Below are 17,420 nucleotides of genomic sequence, written 5' to 3' on the forward strand. Positions count from 1 at the left end.
ACAATACTTTAGTAATGCACAACAGTGGTTAAGAGAAAAGTGCAAGTGCAGTCGAACTTGAACCATGCTTTCAGAAGAGTGGAACAGAAAGAAAAATAAGAAAATCTGTTGACATAAAACCAGGAAACAAGAAAAGTAAAGTGAAAGTTCACTTTTTCTGCTTCTTCGCAGTGAAGCCAAAGGCATCTAGTTTTTTGCCATTGCTTCCATAAACTTTTTTTTATGGCAAACTACACAAAAGCACACACCTGCCATTTTCATCTTTTTGCACCATGAAATGGCTTGCCATTATCGCCCATTTCATTTAGCCAAGCCCATCTCCACTTATTCTTTACCGTTTTGTTGATGTCTGACACATCTGTGCCTTCATTTAAAAGAAGCGCGTCCATGCTGGCAAAACCGAAAGTAATTTGACGCGCTCTAGTGATGGAAATCGAAGGGCCTATGTTCGGTGAAATATGGCCTTATATGCAGTACTCGAGTTGAGGGGGGGATGTGGGGGGAGGCATCCCCCTTCTGAAATAAAAATCTCAAATCATCCCCCTTATAAAACGGCCATCAAGTTTCAAATCAAATCAAATCAAGTTTATTTGTACAGCGCTTTTAACAATAAACATTGTCGCAAAGCAGCTTTACAGAATTTAAACAACTTAAAACATGAGCTAATTTTATCCCTAATCTATCCCCAATGAGCAAGCCTGTGGCGACGGTGGCAAGGAAAAACTCCCTCAGACGACATGAGGAAGAAACCTTGAGAGGAACCAGACTCAAAAGGGAACCCATCCTCATTTGGGCAACAACAGACAGCCTGACTATAATATTAACAGTTTTAACAGGTATAACCCTCAACTGTCCTCATGGGGCCGTCCTTCACAGGAGTGGGGCGATAAAACTCCGACCAGACACAGGGCACCAGGATGGATCAAGCAGGTCCGAGGGGCAGAAGAGGCCAGCATCTCAATCCCAGGATCAACATGTAACTCAGAGGGACAGATGGGGGGGGAGAGAAAGAAAACACGCCCCCCCATCACATCCCTTTGGCCATTTTACCAATTATTGTGGAAATTAGCCTACTATTATTTTAACAAATATTACTACTATTTCAACATTAGAGGCTTTGCGCAGTGATAGCCTACATGTAGCCGGATAAAAAAGACCCATATATATTTATTCGGTTGCACCTCTCATTCACACCTATACGGAGGTTTCAGTCACTGAAAACAGCTACTTTCGCAAACTCTGGGCAGAGTGGAGATTTCTGAAAACTCCATCTTCAGACACGCGTGTAAATCGGGAAAACGAAGCAACAGTGGGCGAGAGGGCGCGCGCGAATATAATGAGTCATAGGTGTGAATCTTTCACCGAATGCCAATTGTCCCGGTTCTTCATGAAATCGCACGCACAAATTCATTAGGTTAACTTTCAAATAACTGTTCTTGTGCACTTGCGACACCGGAGCCACTTTCCTGAATTTTGAGCTTCGGAGTATTCGCTTCTTTATCTATTTAATCAATGAATTTGTCACATACATTAAATTACTAATGTAAAACATTAGTAGCCTATTTAAGCAATAGCTGTTTTCTCCACTGTTTTCCGACCTTCTGTGCTTAGTGAATGAGACACTTCATTACACTCCACTGACCGACATCCAATTCCGGACTTGTTTGAAAATGTAAAATATAGGCCAACGAGATGTTTTTTTGGGACTTAATTCGCGTTGCTCCTTCACTATTAATTTTTGAGACTGACGAGGCACTAAATACTGTGGAATTATTTTCTCCTTACTATGAAGTTTGGCATCTTAAACAAGTGTCGGGAAATCTTGCAGCCCGACTCTGGAGCCTCCAATGTTTAAGCGAACTGCTGAAACCATAATGTTTAAAGATTAAATCGTAGGCTAATCAAACCAAAGAAAAACACAGCCTTTCCAGAATGTTGTCTGCCGAAGCCTGTTTAACCTACAAAAGGCTTAATAGCAAAGGTCTTGCTGCGGCTTCAACTTTTTCACCTGATCACCTTTCAGTAGGCAAACATCATTATTACTACTACTACAAAAGGCCTAGTATTAGTAGTAGACAAGTAACCTAGTTGCCTAGTAGTAGGACAGCCAAATAGTTTCATCAGTGGCCTACGCCGAGCCTCCCCAGGACTAGACAGTAGCGGAGGCTGTATTTATTTATTCCTATCTAGCGCAACAACTTATTCCTTTACATATACTCAAACATAGCACAAGAAAGGGTTCAACAACAGGCAATCACAGCAGCTTGGTGAAGTTCTAAATCACATCGGTGTCAGACCTATGAGCCTACCCCCCCCCTTTTTTTTTCCTCGGATCTGCATCAATCTCATTATTGACCTTTAGCGCTCCCAGTTGACGGAAATCCGTCGTAGCGACGGAAAACTTTAATCCATGCGTATCACTTAATCTGTATTTTTTTTGAATTACCCGTTTACTAATTTTGTGAATAGAAATCATATATTTACATGATATCAAGTTAAGTTTAAAATGAGACATTTAAGTACATAGAGAACATAAAAAAGCCAGAAATATTTTACACTATTGCTACAGAACCTGAGAATATTTCCAGTTTATCTACATTCCAGAACTCAGCTCACATTCTCTCATTTCAGAAATTTCTGTGATACATTTATTACTAAGCTGCTAGCGGTTTGTTTATGTCCAAACTACATCAAGAAGTAACACTTTGCCTAAGGATTCAAACACAAAACACGAAGATAAAAGCAGTTATTGGTAACACGTATTATGACCAGAAATAAAGCAGAATGAGCATTTTCTAAGAGCATGCATATTAAGCTACCTTCAAATGTGTCCTCATGTTCATGATGCAATGAACTCGTCATCATTTGGTATTCTATATTAATGAATAAGTAAAAAACGAATGATACTTCTAATTCAAAATATTATATTTGACATGTGCAGGTTTCAAGTTTTGTCTTATAAAATCTTTTATTCAAATAAGGAATCACTTATCCCAGCTTTTTATTGAAGAGTTGGTATGTGGACACATTGTTATTAAGCATTAGCATATTAGCACAAAGCACGTTTACAGGATAGGTGCAAGGATGAGGAATCTGTTGTGGTACTGTATGCGGTTGTGTATGGAGAGTGCATGGACAGATAAGCATCAGACATTTCAGTAACTCTATAACTAACAGGTTCGCTAGTTATCTACAATTTGTAAGAAAGAGTTATATGCTTAATTATGGCTGAGACAAGCATGCAAACATACAGAAAGGCAAAGGTAGAAACATAAAGAAGCGACTAACTTGCTGAAATATTTTTGCAACAGAGTTATGGGACCCCAACAGAAACTCAGTCACCTTGTTAAACACTTTTTTCATCAATCTTGAAAACAAACATACTTTTAGATAAAGAATCTATAGAGTAACAAACTCCTAAAAGCAAAAAGTGATGTCAGTTGAATAGACTGAGCAGCACGCCACACCACCTCTGAGGTTCGAACTGATCCCACTCAGTAGTTTAGGTCCTTTTAGGGTTAAATGGGTATCTAATGTATGAACCATGCTTTTGACCTGAGTAAAAAGGTTGTGTGCTACAAATAACATATGGATAAAATAATTGCATATTAACAAAAGGTGGACAGTAACAAAGTACATTTACTTGAGTACTGTACTTAAGTACACTGAGTATTTTTTGGGGGAAACTTATAACTTTAACTTCATTACATTTGAAAGGCAAATATAGTACTTTTTACTCCACTACATTTCTATCAAGGTCCTCGTTGCTTGTTATTATGAAGCAGCTTTGAAAGTGGATGTTCTTTTCTTTTCTAAAACATGATTGATTTTTCCACAGGTGACACCGAGACAGCCTATCAGTAATCACTAGGGTCACGTCACGTCCATAGACTGGATAAAATCAAGATCAGTGATTTCTCTGCAGCATTATTTGAACATGATCAGTTGATGGCAGAATGGAAGGAGGCGGTTCTTCTGGAGAATGCGCACACACCCATGGTCATACCTAGAACCCATGTTTCAGTTTTCTCAAAGGAAAGGATTAAAGATTCGTTTCGTTTTAAACATTTGCCGAAAATGAACCACATCATGGCCTACAAAAACTCGCCATCCAACCTGCAGAAGCATATTGAGGGATATAAACATTTTATTCCAAGAGAAAGCTTGCAACGAAGTTGTCTGTGCTTTTAGAGCTAGCGATAACATTGCAATAGCTATGCAGTCTGGTTAGTCAAATGACTTTCTATGGATTTACCCGCCAAGGTGCTGTAGCCTTGTCCATGGCTAACGTTAACACATAGCTAGTTAACTTGGACACTGTTAGTTAGCATGTAAAAACGGAGTTACGCTAATATCAATAACGTTAACTTATCTGAAGTGCTTTCAGAAGTATGTTTTAGCATAATCTTGCCAAATAAATAGAATGTAGAAATATTTCTTTTCTAGTAGCGTTAGCTACCCAATATGATTTTGAGTTTGAAAAGAGTTTGCTAGCCTGACTAGCTAGCTTAACGTTAAACCACCATGATGGCACAGCATACGTTCATTTTGTGAATTCACATTTCTGTCTTTGGTAACAGCATTAGGTTTTGTAAGCGTTGTGGCACTAATACAACGATGCATTGACAGAAAATGTACTTTTAATACTTAAGTACTTTTAAAAGCAAGTACTTCAGTACTTTAATGCCGCTTTTCCACTACAAACGCAGCTGAGTCGGGCTGAGCCGTGCCGTGCTGAGTCGGGCTGAGTGGGGCTGTTGGAGTTGCATTTCGACTACAACCGCGCTGAACCGTGCTGGCTGGAAGTGGGTGGACACATTGGGTGGAGTTAGCGAAAGTGGGTGGACGTTAGGTGATGTCGTTAAGCAGCGCAAACAGTGACATCAGTGAGCTTTTAAGCGGTAGTCTCACAACCCGAATAGTAAACAATAAACATGGAGGACATGGAGTCGTTAGTGTTGCTGGTCTTGGTGCTGTGGCTTGTTGTCACCGACAACGCCAACAGATACTGGCAAGAGCGTATAGATGAGGCGAGGCGCATAAGGCTTCAGAAATTCTCGTAATTCTTCTCCTTCCGGGTTTACAGATCCCAGCGCGCTCGCGGGGCGTGTGTGGGCATGTGAGGACACTCCTCCTCACCAATCAGTGCACAGGGGAGTGTCTGCTCACGCCCCCAGCCTCAGTCGGCTCGCTTTGGCTCGCTTCAGCCCCACTCCAAAACGGTGCGAGTTTTAGGGGCTAAGCAGGGCTGAAGCGAGCTGAGTCGTGCTGGTTTTTGGTAGTCGAAACGCGAGCCGTGTCGGGCTGAAGTGAGCTGAAGCGAGCTGAAGTGAGCTGAAAAAGGGTAGTGGAAAAGGGCCATAACTGAAGTAAAAATTTGACTGGAGCACTTTCACTTGTATTGGAGTAACATTTGACCAGTGGGATCTGTACTTTGACTTAAGTAATGAAGTTGGGTACTTTGTCCACCTCTGTCACTCACTTCTTCCAGCTTTTACCACTTACATGTGTGGAGTTACTCCCATGTGGACCCTATTGATCCACATGTCACACTAATTGGAGCATAGTTTTACGTCGGCTGCCTGTCCTGCCACAACCCTCCCATTTCTGGGCTTGGGAAGCAACCATTCACACCTATGGACAATTTAGCAATTTGGAGTAGCCAGTTAACCTAACTGTGTGTCTTTGGACTATCAGGGAAACTGGAGCTCCTGGAGGAAAACCACACAGACAACATGCAAACTCCACACAGAAAGGCCCCCATACACCACTGGGCTCAAACCCAGAACCTTCTTGCTGTGAGGCGGCAGTGCTAACCATTGCACCACCATAGAATAAGTCATTATGACGACAAGTAATTATGACAAAGTCATCTTTGAGATATACTCTCATCATTATGACACACTATGTGACTTCATTTTTTGCAAGTGGTGGAAACAGGCTTCCATAGATAGTGCACATGGTCCAATATGACTGGAATTTTAGACTAATTGACCATAATCTTTCCCAGTTTAACAAACGAATGCGCTGTATTCTATGGGAGCGTTCACCGTGACATCACGAAATGGTCACATGATGTTTTGGTTGACAAGAGGCTATTTATAAATGGCCGATTGGAGTTATCGGGTCATTAATTAATTATGGTAGTGTCGTGTTATCAGCTGCATATGGAGATTTGACAAGAATGATCCTGAGAGCTTTTACCATATTCCAAAAAAACCCTGAAGCTCGCCGAAAGCTTTGGATCGCAGCAATTAAGCGTGACAAGTGGGAACCAACCGACAACGACCGTGTTTGTTTTCGACACTTTATATCTGGTAAGACACATGATTTTTTATTTTGTTTTGCAGTGTAATATTACATTAATTTGTTGTGGCAAAAGATCAGTAAAATATCAGCCAAAAGATGAGTAAAAACACACGAACAGCTGATCTGTATGCAGTACACGTGAGTACGATTTCTGCAAACGCACTCGCGGCAAATTTATGTACTTTTTTGCAGTATAAATATTTGACAGAAGCTTGGTCAAACTTTTCATGATATGAATTTGAAGATAAATAGCATAGCCTGGATTTAAAACACTGTGCATTCTAAATATAGAACTTGCTTAAGTTTAGTACTGTACTCTTTGGTGTGTGCGTATGAAGCAACAACATTAACTTATGTTTCAAAGATTATATTGTGCCTATTTAAATCTTTGTGTCTTTATTATTAGGCGCAAAAAGCAAATATAATTGAGTATTTCAATAAAACAACTGAATAACACTTAATTGTATGCATCAAGAGACTTGTAGGCTTTCATTGATTCTTTTGTGTATATTGAAGGCGTGTCAATCAAATACAGGTAGATATCGCCGAAGGTCAGGTCAGGCGCTTGGATTTGGGTCCCATTTGTCCGTAACTGCGTAAGGATCAGGCAAAACTTTGGTGCCACTGTTGTACAGAAGCTTTGCTGCATATCTTTGCTTAGCATCAGCTGGCAACGAACTTGCATCCTGCGATAAATCGCTACGAAAACTAGGTGATGCAACTTTGTAGGCTATTATGAATGGTTCTTGCCAACCAATTTTATGCGCATGCGCAATATTACGTCACGCTCTAGTTTGGCAAATGCTCCCATAGTGAACTACGTATAGCAGGGTCTCTCTCTCTCTCTTTTGCAGTCAGGGATCCCATTAACTATTCAAAAATTCACAGATACACACTACCGGTCAAAAGTTTTAGAACACGCCAAATTTTCCAGTTTTTTTATTGGAAACTATTCAGTTTAATGTCTCATTGCACTCTGAAATGAAAGCATAGTACAACCCTGATTCCAAAAAAGTTGGGACAAAGTACAAATTGTAAATAAAAACGGAATGCAATGATGTGGAAGTTTCAAAATTCCATATTTTATTCAGAATAGAACATAGATGACATATCAAATGTTTAAACTGAGAAAATGTATAATTTAAAGAGAAAAATTAGGTGATTTTAAATTTCATGACAACACCACATCTCAAAAAAGTTGGGACAAGGCCATGTTTACCACTGTGAGACATCCCCTTTTCTCTTTACAACAGTCTGCAAACGTCTGGGGACTGAGGAGACAAGTTGCTCAAGTTTAGGGATAGGAATGTTAACCCATTCTTGTCTAATGTAGGATTCTAGTTGATCAACTGTCTTTGATCTTTGTCGTATCTTCCGTTTTATGATGCGCCAAATGTTTTCTATGGGTGAAAGATCTGGACTGCAGGCTGGCCAGTTCAGTACCCGGACCCTTCTTCTATGCAGCCATGATGCTGTAATTGATTCAGTGTGTGGTTTGGCATTGTCATGTTGGAAAATGCAAGGTCTTCCCTGAAGAAGACGTCGTCTGGATGGGAGCATATGTTGCTCTAGAACCTGGATATACCTTTCAGCATTGATGGGGTCTTTCCAAATGTGTAAGCTGCCCATGCCACACGCACTAATGCAACCCCATACCATCAGAGATGCAGGCTTCTGAACTGAGTGCTGATAACAACTTGGGTCGTCCTTCTCCTCTTTAGTCCGAATGATACGGCGTCCCTGATTTCCATAAAGAACTTCAAATTTTGATTCGTCTGACCACAGAACAGTTTTCCACTTTGCCACAGTCCATTTTAAATAAGCCTTGGCCCAGAGAAGACGTCTGGATCCCAACTTTTTTGGAATCCGGGTTGTACAAATAAGCAAATGGAGTTAAAGAAATCATGGAATCAATTTATAGTCCAAAATATATTCTAAAACTTTTGACTCGTCAAATGTTTGGCAGAGATAACAGCTGAACACACTCATGGCATTCTTTCTACAACCCTGATTCCAAAAAAGTTGGGACAAAGTACAAATTGTAAATAAAAACGGAATGCAATAATTTACAAATCTCAAAAACTGATATTGTATTCACAATAGAACATAGACAACATATCAAATGTCAAAAGTGAGATATTTTGAAATTTCATGCCAAATATTGGCTCATTTGAAATTTCATGACAGCAACACATCTCAAAGTTGGGACAGGGGCAATAAGAGGCTGGAAAAGTTAAAGGTACAAAAAAGGAACAGCTGGAGGACCAAATTGCAACTCATTAGGTCAATTGGCAATAGGTCATTAACATGACTGGGTATAAAAAGAGCATCTTGGAGTAGCAGCGGCTCTCAGAAGTAAAGATGGGAAGAGGATCACCAATCCCCCTAATTCTGCGCTGACAAATAGTGGAGCAATATCAGAAAGGAGTTTGACAGTGTAAAATTGCAAAGAGTTTGAACATATCATCATCTACAGTGCATAATATCATCAAAAGATTCAGAGAATCTGGAAGAATCTCTGTGCGTAAGGGTCAAGGCCGGAAAACCATACTGGGTGTCGGTGATCTTCGGGCCCTTAGACGGCACTGCATCACATACAGGCATGCTTCTGTATTGGAAATCACAAAATGGGCTCAGGAATATTTCCAGAGAACATTATCTGTGAACACAATTCACCGTGCCATCTGCCGTTGCCAGCTAAAACTCTATAGTTCAAAGAAGAAGCCGTATCTAAACATGATCCAGAAGTGCAGACGTCTTCTCTGGGCCAAGGCTTATTTAAAATGGACTGTGGCAAAGTGGAAAACTGTTCTGTGGTCAGACGAATCAAAATTTGAAGTTCTTTATGGAAATCAGGGACGCCGTGTCATTCGGACTAAAGAGGAGAAGGACGACCCGAGTTGTTATCAGCGCTCAGTTCAGAAGCCTGCATCTCTGATGGTATGGGGTTGCATTAGTGCGTGTGGCATAGGCAGCTTACACATCTGGAAAGACACCATCAATGCTGAAAGGTATATCCAGGTTCTAGAGCAACATATGCTCCCATCCAGACGACGTCTCTTTCAGGGAAGACCTTGCATTTTCCAACATGACAATGCCAAACCACATACTGCATCAATTACAGCATCATGGCTGCATAGAAGAAGGGTCCGGGTACTGAACTGGCCAGCCTGCAGTCCAGATCTTTCACCCATAGAAAACATTTGGCGCATCATAAGACGGAAGATACGACAAAAAAGACCTAAGACAGTTGAGCAACTAGAATCCTACATTAGACAAGAATGGGTTAACATTCCTATTCCTAAACTTGAGCAACTTGTCTCCTCAGTCCCCAGACGTTTACAGACTGTTGTAAAGAGAAAAGGGGATGTCTCACAGTGGTAAACATGGCCTTGTCCCAACTTTGAGATGTGTTGTCATGAAATTTAAAATCACCTAATTTTTCTCTTTAAATGATACATTTTCTCAGTTTAAACATTTGATATGTCATCTATGTTCTATTCTGAATAAAATATGGAATTTTGAAACTTCCACATCATTGCATTCTGTCTTTATTTACAATTTGTACAATTCCAACTTTTTTGGAATCAGGGTTGTACGATAGAAATCAAATATTCTTCAGAAAAGTTCTTCCCAAATCTGCTACAGAAGTTCCCATAAATGTGTGGCACTTGTTGGTTGCTTTGCTTTCACTCTTCTGTCCAGTTCATCCCAAACCGGCTCGATGGGGTTTAAGTCTGGAGACTGTGCTGGCCACTCCATGTTTTCAAGCTTTTTCCTGAGGTAGTTCTGGCATAGCTTGGACTTATGTTTTGGGTCATTACCTTGTTGTAGGATGAACCCCTGACCAACTGGGGCGCATACCGGTACCAGAGGGTATTGCATGGCTTTGCATAATGCTGTGGTAGCCGTTTTAGTTCAGGGTGCCTCTCACTCTGTACAAGTCACCGACCCTGGATCCAGCAAAACAGCCCCAGACCATCACACTTCCTCCTCCATGTTTGACAGTTGATGTCACACACTGTGGAACCATCCTTTCGCCTACTCGACGGCGTACAAAGATCCTGCGTGATGAACCGAAGATTTCAAATTTTGATTCATCGGTCCATAATACCTTCTTCCAGTCTTCAGTAGTCCAATGGCGGTGTTTCATGGCCCAGGCAAGCCTCTTTGTCTGATGTCTTAGCAATGGCTTTCTTGCTGCAACTCAAAGTCTTCTCTTCACAGTTGAAACTGAGACTTACTACGACCACTATTAAGCTGTGCTTGAAGCTGTTGTCCTGTGAGCCACCTATCACGCAAGCTGTTAACTCTCAGAAATTTGTCCTAATATTCAGTTGTGGCTTTGGGTCTGCCAGACCTCTTCCTGTCAGAGTTTCCCCCAGTTTCTGAAGGCCTCTGCATGCTCTTGCAACAAGGCTTTCACAGATAGCTTTTCGCAGACAGGTGTAATTTATCGTTGAGCGGGGAGTAATAGGCGTGCGCGATGTTATTCACCGCTACAACGCAAGGGGACGCGAAGTCACGAAATCGCTAGGAGTAGTTGGTGGGTGTGGTTAGTGGAGTGTTTATCCTTCGGTTACTTATAATGACTAGAACTGGAGTCGTATAGATGTACGTACTTCCTCACTTCCTCGATCAACCGCTCTTCGTGCTGCTCTATCTTTGCTTGTGTTTTTAAAAATGGCGGTCGTGAAAACAAAACAAACCGGGAAAGTAGGGAAGCGGAAGTGCGTGTACAGAGGATTTAGAGTGGACCAATCAGAGCCCTCTTGTCTGCGACGCTGTTGCGGTGGTCACAATTTTTGGGAGGTGCGCGCAGAGCGTCTGCGAAGGTGGGGGGGGCTACGCAGATGCCATCTGCGACACCGTCTGCGAGGACTGCGTTGTCAGTATAAATTGGCCTTGAGTGCCTTTTGAAGGTGAAGAAAACTGTACTCACTGACACCTTGACTTTCTTGGCAATTTCTCTGTAGGAAAGACCTACATTTTTAAGTGTTATGATGGTCTGTCTCTCTTCCATTGTTAACTGCCTTTTTCTCACCATTTTTGTAGCAACACACTACTTTCTGCAGTACAATACTGTTCAACTGATGCTCACGAGAGTAAGGTACCACAGTGTGTTCCAACGCTGCTTTTATGCAGACAGAGAGGGTTGTAAGCAATCAAGAAAAGTTGGAACAACTGTAGGAATTAGTAGCACCAGCTTTCAAGGCTTGATCAACCTTCATTGCTGCAGAACAGCTTTAAAAATTGTTAACCCATTGCATGTTCCTTGAAAGAGGCCTTTTTGTAGAATTCTGAAACGTAGGTTATTTTTCAGTTTTGGGTAACCTTACCTTTTTTTTTTTTAAACCTCTGACAGTTCAGCACCTACCTTTGTACCATTTCAAGCTATTCATTGGAGTTGAACAACTTAAATTGCAATAAATAACTGAAAAAATTGGGGTGTTCTAAAACTTTTGACTAGTAGTGTCCAGGGCCGTAGCCAGCATTTTAAAATCACCGAGGTCCATAACGCGCCGAAAAATTTGAGACATATTTAAATGAGAGGGGTGAATTACACGCCACACAAGAGACCTATTCCTGAAACTACTTTTAATGGTGTTTGAACTGAATATCATCAGTTTTGAAAAAAAAAAAAATCATGTATGTGGCATTCACACCAAGATCCTCTTACCCTCTCTAATATCACAAGGCAAAGTTATCCAAGGCAAACATAAGTTGAAACTTTCCACTCCTTTGCTTTGGCTTATCAAATGATTTATTTTTAAAAATCACAAATAAGGTAGGCTACAACTGCACTGCTTCGAAAAAGGAAATTTAACAGCTTCATGAAAGTGGGCTGATGGTTACCATGAAAAAAACCGTGTCTACTGCACTGCGTTCCTCCCCCGAGTCGCGCACTCATTCGTTTGTGTGTTCTTGGTCTCAGAGCCGCACGCATGAAACAGAGACAGAATCAATGTTTAACATAACAATGCACTTTTTACGCAGACGTTTTAATGCTATTCTTTATTTTTTTTATCCAGTTGAATATTTAGCGTACAAATGTATTTTCAAGGCGGCACGGTGGTGTAGGTGCAAGCGTTGTCGCCTCACAGCAAGAAGGTCCGGGTTCGAGCCCCACAGCTGACGAGGGCCTTTCTGTGCAGAGTTTGCATGTTCTCCCCGTGTCCGCGTGGGTTTCCTCCAGGTGCTCCGGTTTCCCCTACAGTCCAAAGACATGCAAGTTAGGTGAATGTGAATGGGCGTCTGTGTCTATGCGTCAGCCCTGTGATGACCTGGCGACTTGTCCAGGGTGTACCCCGCCTTTCGCCCGTGGTCAGCTGGGATAGGCTCCAGCTTGCCTGCAACTTTTCAGCTCTTAAAAATGACCGAGGTCCAGACCTCGGGGGCCTCAGAGCTGGCTACGGCCATGGTAAGAAAGAAAGCACAACTTTATTCATCACACACTTGTGAAATTTCCTCTCTGCATTTAACCCATCTGAAGCAGTGAACACACACACACACACAGAGCAGTGGGCAGCCATGCTAACAGCGCCCGGGGAGCAGTTGGGAGTTAGGTGCCTCGCTCAAGGCCGTCCCATATTAACCTAACCACATGCCTTTAGATTGTGGGGGAAACCGGAGCACCCGGAGGAAACCCACGCAGACATGAGAAGAACATGCAAACTCCACACAGAAAGGCCCTTGCTGGCCGCTGGGTTCGAACCTGGAACCTTCTTGCTGTGAGGCGACCGTACTAACCACTACACCGCCCAAGTAGAGTATTTTATAAGCCTAATCCAACTATTCAGATCTGTACTTTGACTTAAGTTGGGTACTTTGTCCACCTCTGCATATTAATGATGTAATACTTTTATACCAATTTCCTAGATGTGGTTTCAGGGCTCTATACGCAAAGTTCCCCTGCAGAATTAACTTTGAAACAGCAGCCTACAAACATTACAACAAGTCCAGATTTATGAATTTATATCCGAACTTGTATATTATTACCAAAAACAAGACTTGGCATTTATTTTGCAAAGTAGCCTCCAAATAAAACCTAAACAAAACACTACCTGACTATAAGGACACACTTGCATGATGTGACTCACCCTCACTCGTGCAATTTCCTCTAATTTCCCATCTCCATCTGTAGAACACAGAGTTTATCATCATATTATTGTTAACTAAACAAAATACCAGTCAGTGTTCCTTCAGCCACACTTACTTCAAGTATGAGACATAAGCACACAGTATGCCACTGGCGCTCAACTGTTTTACAGGATATTTTGGAGGGAAGCAGCTTCTAAACAGCAAATAACTTCTAATCTTTTCCTCCACAATAATAACTGTATATTTAGCTGTTCAATAACCACGACCACACATTACACAAGTCACACAATAACACAGTGAAGGAGAACACAAACAATATGATGCAATTTCACTGCACTTAGCATTAGCATTAGCTGAGTCACACAGAACAAGCTAACTAAAGAAAAAGCCTGGAGTGTCTTCACTGTAAAGAAAAACAAATGTTTCATAAGTGTTCACAGTTTTTTAATGGCGGTTCAATCAAATGCACACCACCAAGGGGGGAAAAAAAGGTCCATTTACCCGCAATCTGTTTGGACTCATCTTTTTCCTCTGAGTCCGCCATGTTTCTAGTTTGCGTACATCAGGCTAAAGAACTGCTGAGAAACGGTCAAAAACACCATACTGCCCTCTTGTGGCTGGAGTGCGGAAGTGCGCGTGAAATGGAACTAGTGTGCTAGTCTCATCTCATTATCTGTAGCCGCTTTATCCTGTTCTACAGGGTCGCAGGCAAGCTGGAGCCTATCCCAGCTGACTACAGGCGAAAGGCGGGGTACACCCTGGACAAGTCGCCAGGTCATCACAGGGCCGACACATAGACACAGACAACCATTCACACTCACACCTACGGTCAATTTAGAGTCACCAGTTAGCCTAACCTGCATGTCTTTGGACTGTGGGGGAAACCGGAGCACCCGGAGAAAACCCACGCGGACACGGGGAGAACATGCAAACTCCACACAGAAAGGCCGTCGCCAGCCACAGGGCTCGAACCCGGACCGTTTTGCTGTGAGGCGACAGCGCTAACCACTACACCACCGTGCCGCCCCCGCAGGGCTTAGCTTATATTATATTATATTATATTATATTATATTATATTATATTATCCATTTCGGGCGGCACGGTGGTGTAGTGGTTAGCTCTGTCGCCTCACAGCAAGAAGGTCTGGGTTTGAGCCCTGTGGCCGGCGACGGCCTTTCTGTGCGGAGTTTGCATGTTCTCCCCGTGTCCGCGTGGGATTCCTCCGGGTGCTCCGGTTTCCCCCACAGTCCAAAGACATGCAGGTTAGGCTAACTGGTGACTCTAAATTGACCGTGAGTGTGAATGGTTGTCTGTGTCTATGTGTCAGCCCTGTGATGACCTGGAGACTTGTCCAGGGTGTACCCCGCCTTTCACCCGTAGTCAGCTGGGATAGGCTCCAGCTTGCCTGCGACCCTGTAGAACAGGATAAAGTGGCTAGAGATAATGAGATGAGATTATCCATTTCCCGTAACCACTTATCCTGTGCAGGGTCACGGGCAAGCTGGAGCCTATTCCAGCTGACTATGGGTGAGAGGTGGGGTACACCCTGGACAAGTCGCCAGGTCATTGCAGGGCTTATATTATATTATCTCATCTCATCTCATCTCATCTCATCTCATCTCATTATCTCTAGCCGCTTTATCCTGTGCTACAAGGTAGCAGGCAAGCTGGAGTCTATCCCAGCTGACTACGGGCGAAAGGCAGGGCACACCCTGGACAAGTCACCAGGTCATTGCAGGGCTTATAATATAATCTCATCTCATCTCATTATCTCAAGCCGCTTTATCCTTCTACAGGGTCGCAGGCAAGCTGGAGCCTATCCCAGCTGACTACGGGCGAAAGGCGGGGTACACCCTGGACAAGTCGCCAGGTCATCACAGGGCTGACACATAGACACAGACAACCATTCACACTCACATTCACACCTACGGTCAATTTAGAGTCACCAGTTAACCTAACCTGCATGTCTTTGGACTGTGGGGGAAACCGGAGCACCCGGAGGAAACCCACGCGGACACGGGGAGAACATGCAAACTCCACACAGAAAGGCCCTCGCCGGCCCCGGGGCTCGAACCCAGGACCTTCTTGCTGTGAGGCGATAGCGCTAACCACTACACCACCGTGCCGCCCTTATAATATAATATAATATAATATAATATAATATAATATAATATCCATTACCCATAACCACTTATCCTGCGCAGGGTTGCGGGCAAGCTGGAGCCTATTCCAGCTGACTACGGGCGAAAGGCGGAGTACACCCTGGACAAGTCGCCAGGTCATCGCAGGGCTGACACATAGACACAGACAACCATTCACACTCACATTCACACCTACGGTCAATTTAGAGTCACCAGTTAACCTAACCTGCATGCCTTTGGACTGTCGGGGAAACCGGAGCACCCCCATGCAGACACGGGAAGAACATGCAAACTTCACACAGAAAGGCCCTTGCCGGCCGCTGGGCTCGAACCCAAGACCTTCTTGCTGTGAGGCGACAGCGCTAACCACTACACCACCGTGCCATCCCTGTTTTTCATAATTTAATTCAAAAACATAAACCTTCATGTTTTTGTATTCATTATAAGTAAAGTGAAATATTTCAAGCCTTTTTGTTTTCATTTTAATGATCATGGCTTGGGCCGTACGGTGGTGTAGTGGTTAGCACTGTCGCCTCACAGCAAGAAGGTCCTGGGTTCGAGCCCAGCGGCCAATAAGGGCCTTTCTGTTTGGAGTTTGCATGTTCTCCCCGTGTCTGTGTGGGTTTGGTCCGGTTTCCTCCACAGTCCAAAGACATGCAGGTTAGGCTAATTGGTGGCTCTAAATTGACTGTGAGTGAGTGTGAATGGTTGTTTGTCTCTGTGTCAGCCCTGCGATGATCTGATGACTTGTCCAGGGTGTACCCTGCCTCTCGCCCATAGTCAGCTGGGATAGGCTCCTGCAACCCTGTAGAACAGGATAAGCAGCTACAGATGATGGATGGGTGGATTATGGCTTATATCTCGGGGCAGTATCTCCAATTATTAGAATATTTCCTTAGGTCAATCAGAAAAAAGATTTACGGTACAGAAATGTCCAACTTCTGAAAAGTATGTTCATTTATATAATTAGTACTTGGTTGGGGCTCCTTTACCATGAATTACTGCATCAGAGCAGTGTGGCATGGAGGCGATCAGCCTGTGGCACTACTGAGGTGTTACTGAAGCCCAGGTTGCTTTGATAGCAGCCTTCAGCTCGTCTGTGTTTTTGGGTCGGGTGTTTCTCACCTTCCTCTTGACAATACCCCATAGATTCTCTCTGGGGTTCAGGTCAGCCAAGTTGGCTGGCCAATCAAGCACAGTAATACCATGGCTAGCAAACAGTTTGGTAGTAGTTTTGGCACTGTGGGCAGGTGCTTAGTCCTGCTGGAAAAGGAAATCAGCATCTCCATAAAGCTTGTCAGCAGATAGAAGCAGGCAGTGGTCTAAAATCTACTGGTAGATGGCTGTGTTGACTTTGGACTTGATAAAATGCAGTGGACCAACACCAGCAGATGACATGGTACCCCAAATCATCACAGACTGTGGAAACTTCACATTGGACTTCAAATACCTTGGATTCTGTGCCTCTCCACTCTTCCTCCAGACTCTAGGACCTTGATTTCCAAATGAAATGCAAAATTTACTTTCATCTGAAAAGAGGACTTTGGACCACTGAGCAACAGTCTAGTTCTTTCTGTCTTTAGCCCAGGTAAAATGCTTCTGACTTTGTCTCTGGTTCAGGAGTGGCTTGATATTAGGAATGTGACAGTTGTAACCCCTTTCCTGAAGACATCTGTGCATGGTGATTCTTGATGCACTGACACCAGCTTCAGTCCACTCCTTGTGAAGTTCTCCCAGGTTCTTGAATCAGCTTTTCTTGACAATCCTCTCAAGGCTGTGGTCATCCCTGTTGCTTGTGCACCTTTTCCAGCCAGCCTTTTCGGCAATGACCTTCTGTGTCTTACCCTCCTTGAGGAGGGTGTCGATGAT

General features: G+C 43.1%; 1 protein-coding gene across 2 annotated transcripts in view; it reads right to left on the reverse strand.

Moving 5' to 3' along the window:
• Window positions 1-13,989, reverse strand: part of eif2b4 (eukaryotic translation initiation factor 2B, subunit 4 delta) — a 45,920-nt gene extending 31,931 nt beyond the window's left edge. Inside the window, exons 1-2 of one of the 2 annotated variants that reach the window (XM_060917664.1) lie at window positions 13,912-13,989; window positions 13,410-13,447 (exon numbers count right to left, since the gene is read on the reverse strand). In XM_060917664.1, the coding sequence (XP_060773647.1) occupies window positions 13,410-13,447; window positions 13,912-13,954 (81 nt within the window). In that variant the 5' untranslated portion in view covers window positions 13,955-13,989. Of the gene's footprint in view, window positions 1-12,165; window positions 12,254-13,409; window positions 13,448-13,911 lie in introns of those variants that run through there. The other variant, XM_060917665.1, reaches the window with a different exon arrangement.
• Window positions 13,990-17,420: the final 3,431 nt, after the last annotated feature.

The sequence above is a fragment of the Neoarius graeffei genome, chromosome 3, assembly GCF_027579695.1.
Source record: "Neoarius graeffei isolate fNeoGra1 chromosome 3, fNeoGra1.pri, whole genome shotgun sequence".
In the NCBI taxonomy this organism is placed as follows: domain Eukaryota; kingdom Metazoa; phylum Chordata; class Actinopteri; order Siluriformes; family Ariidae; genus Neoarius; species Neoarius graeffei.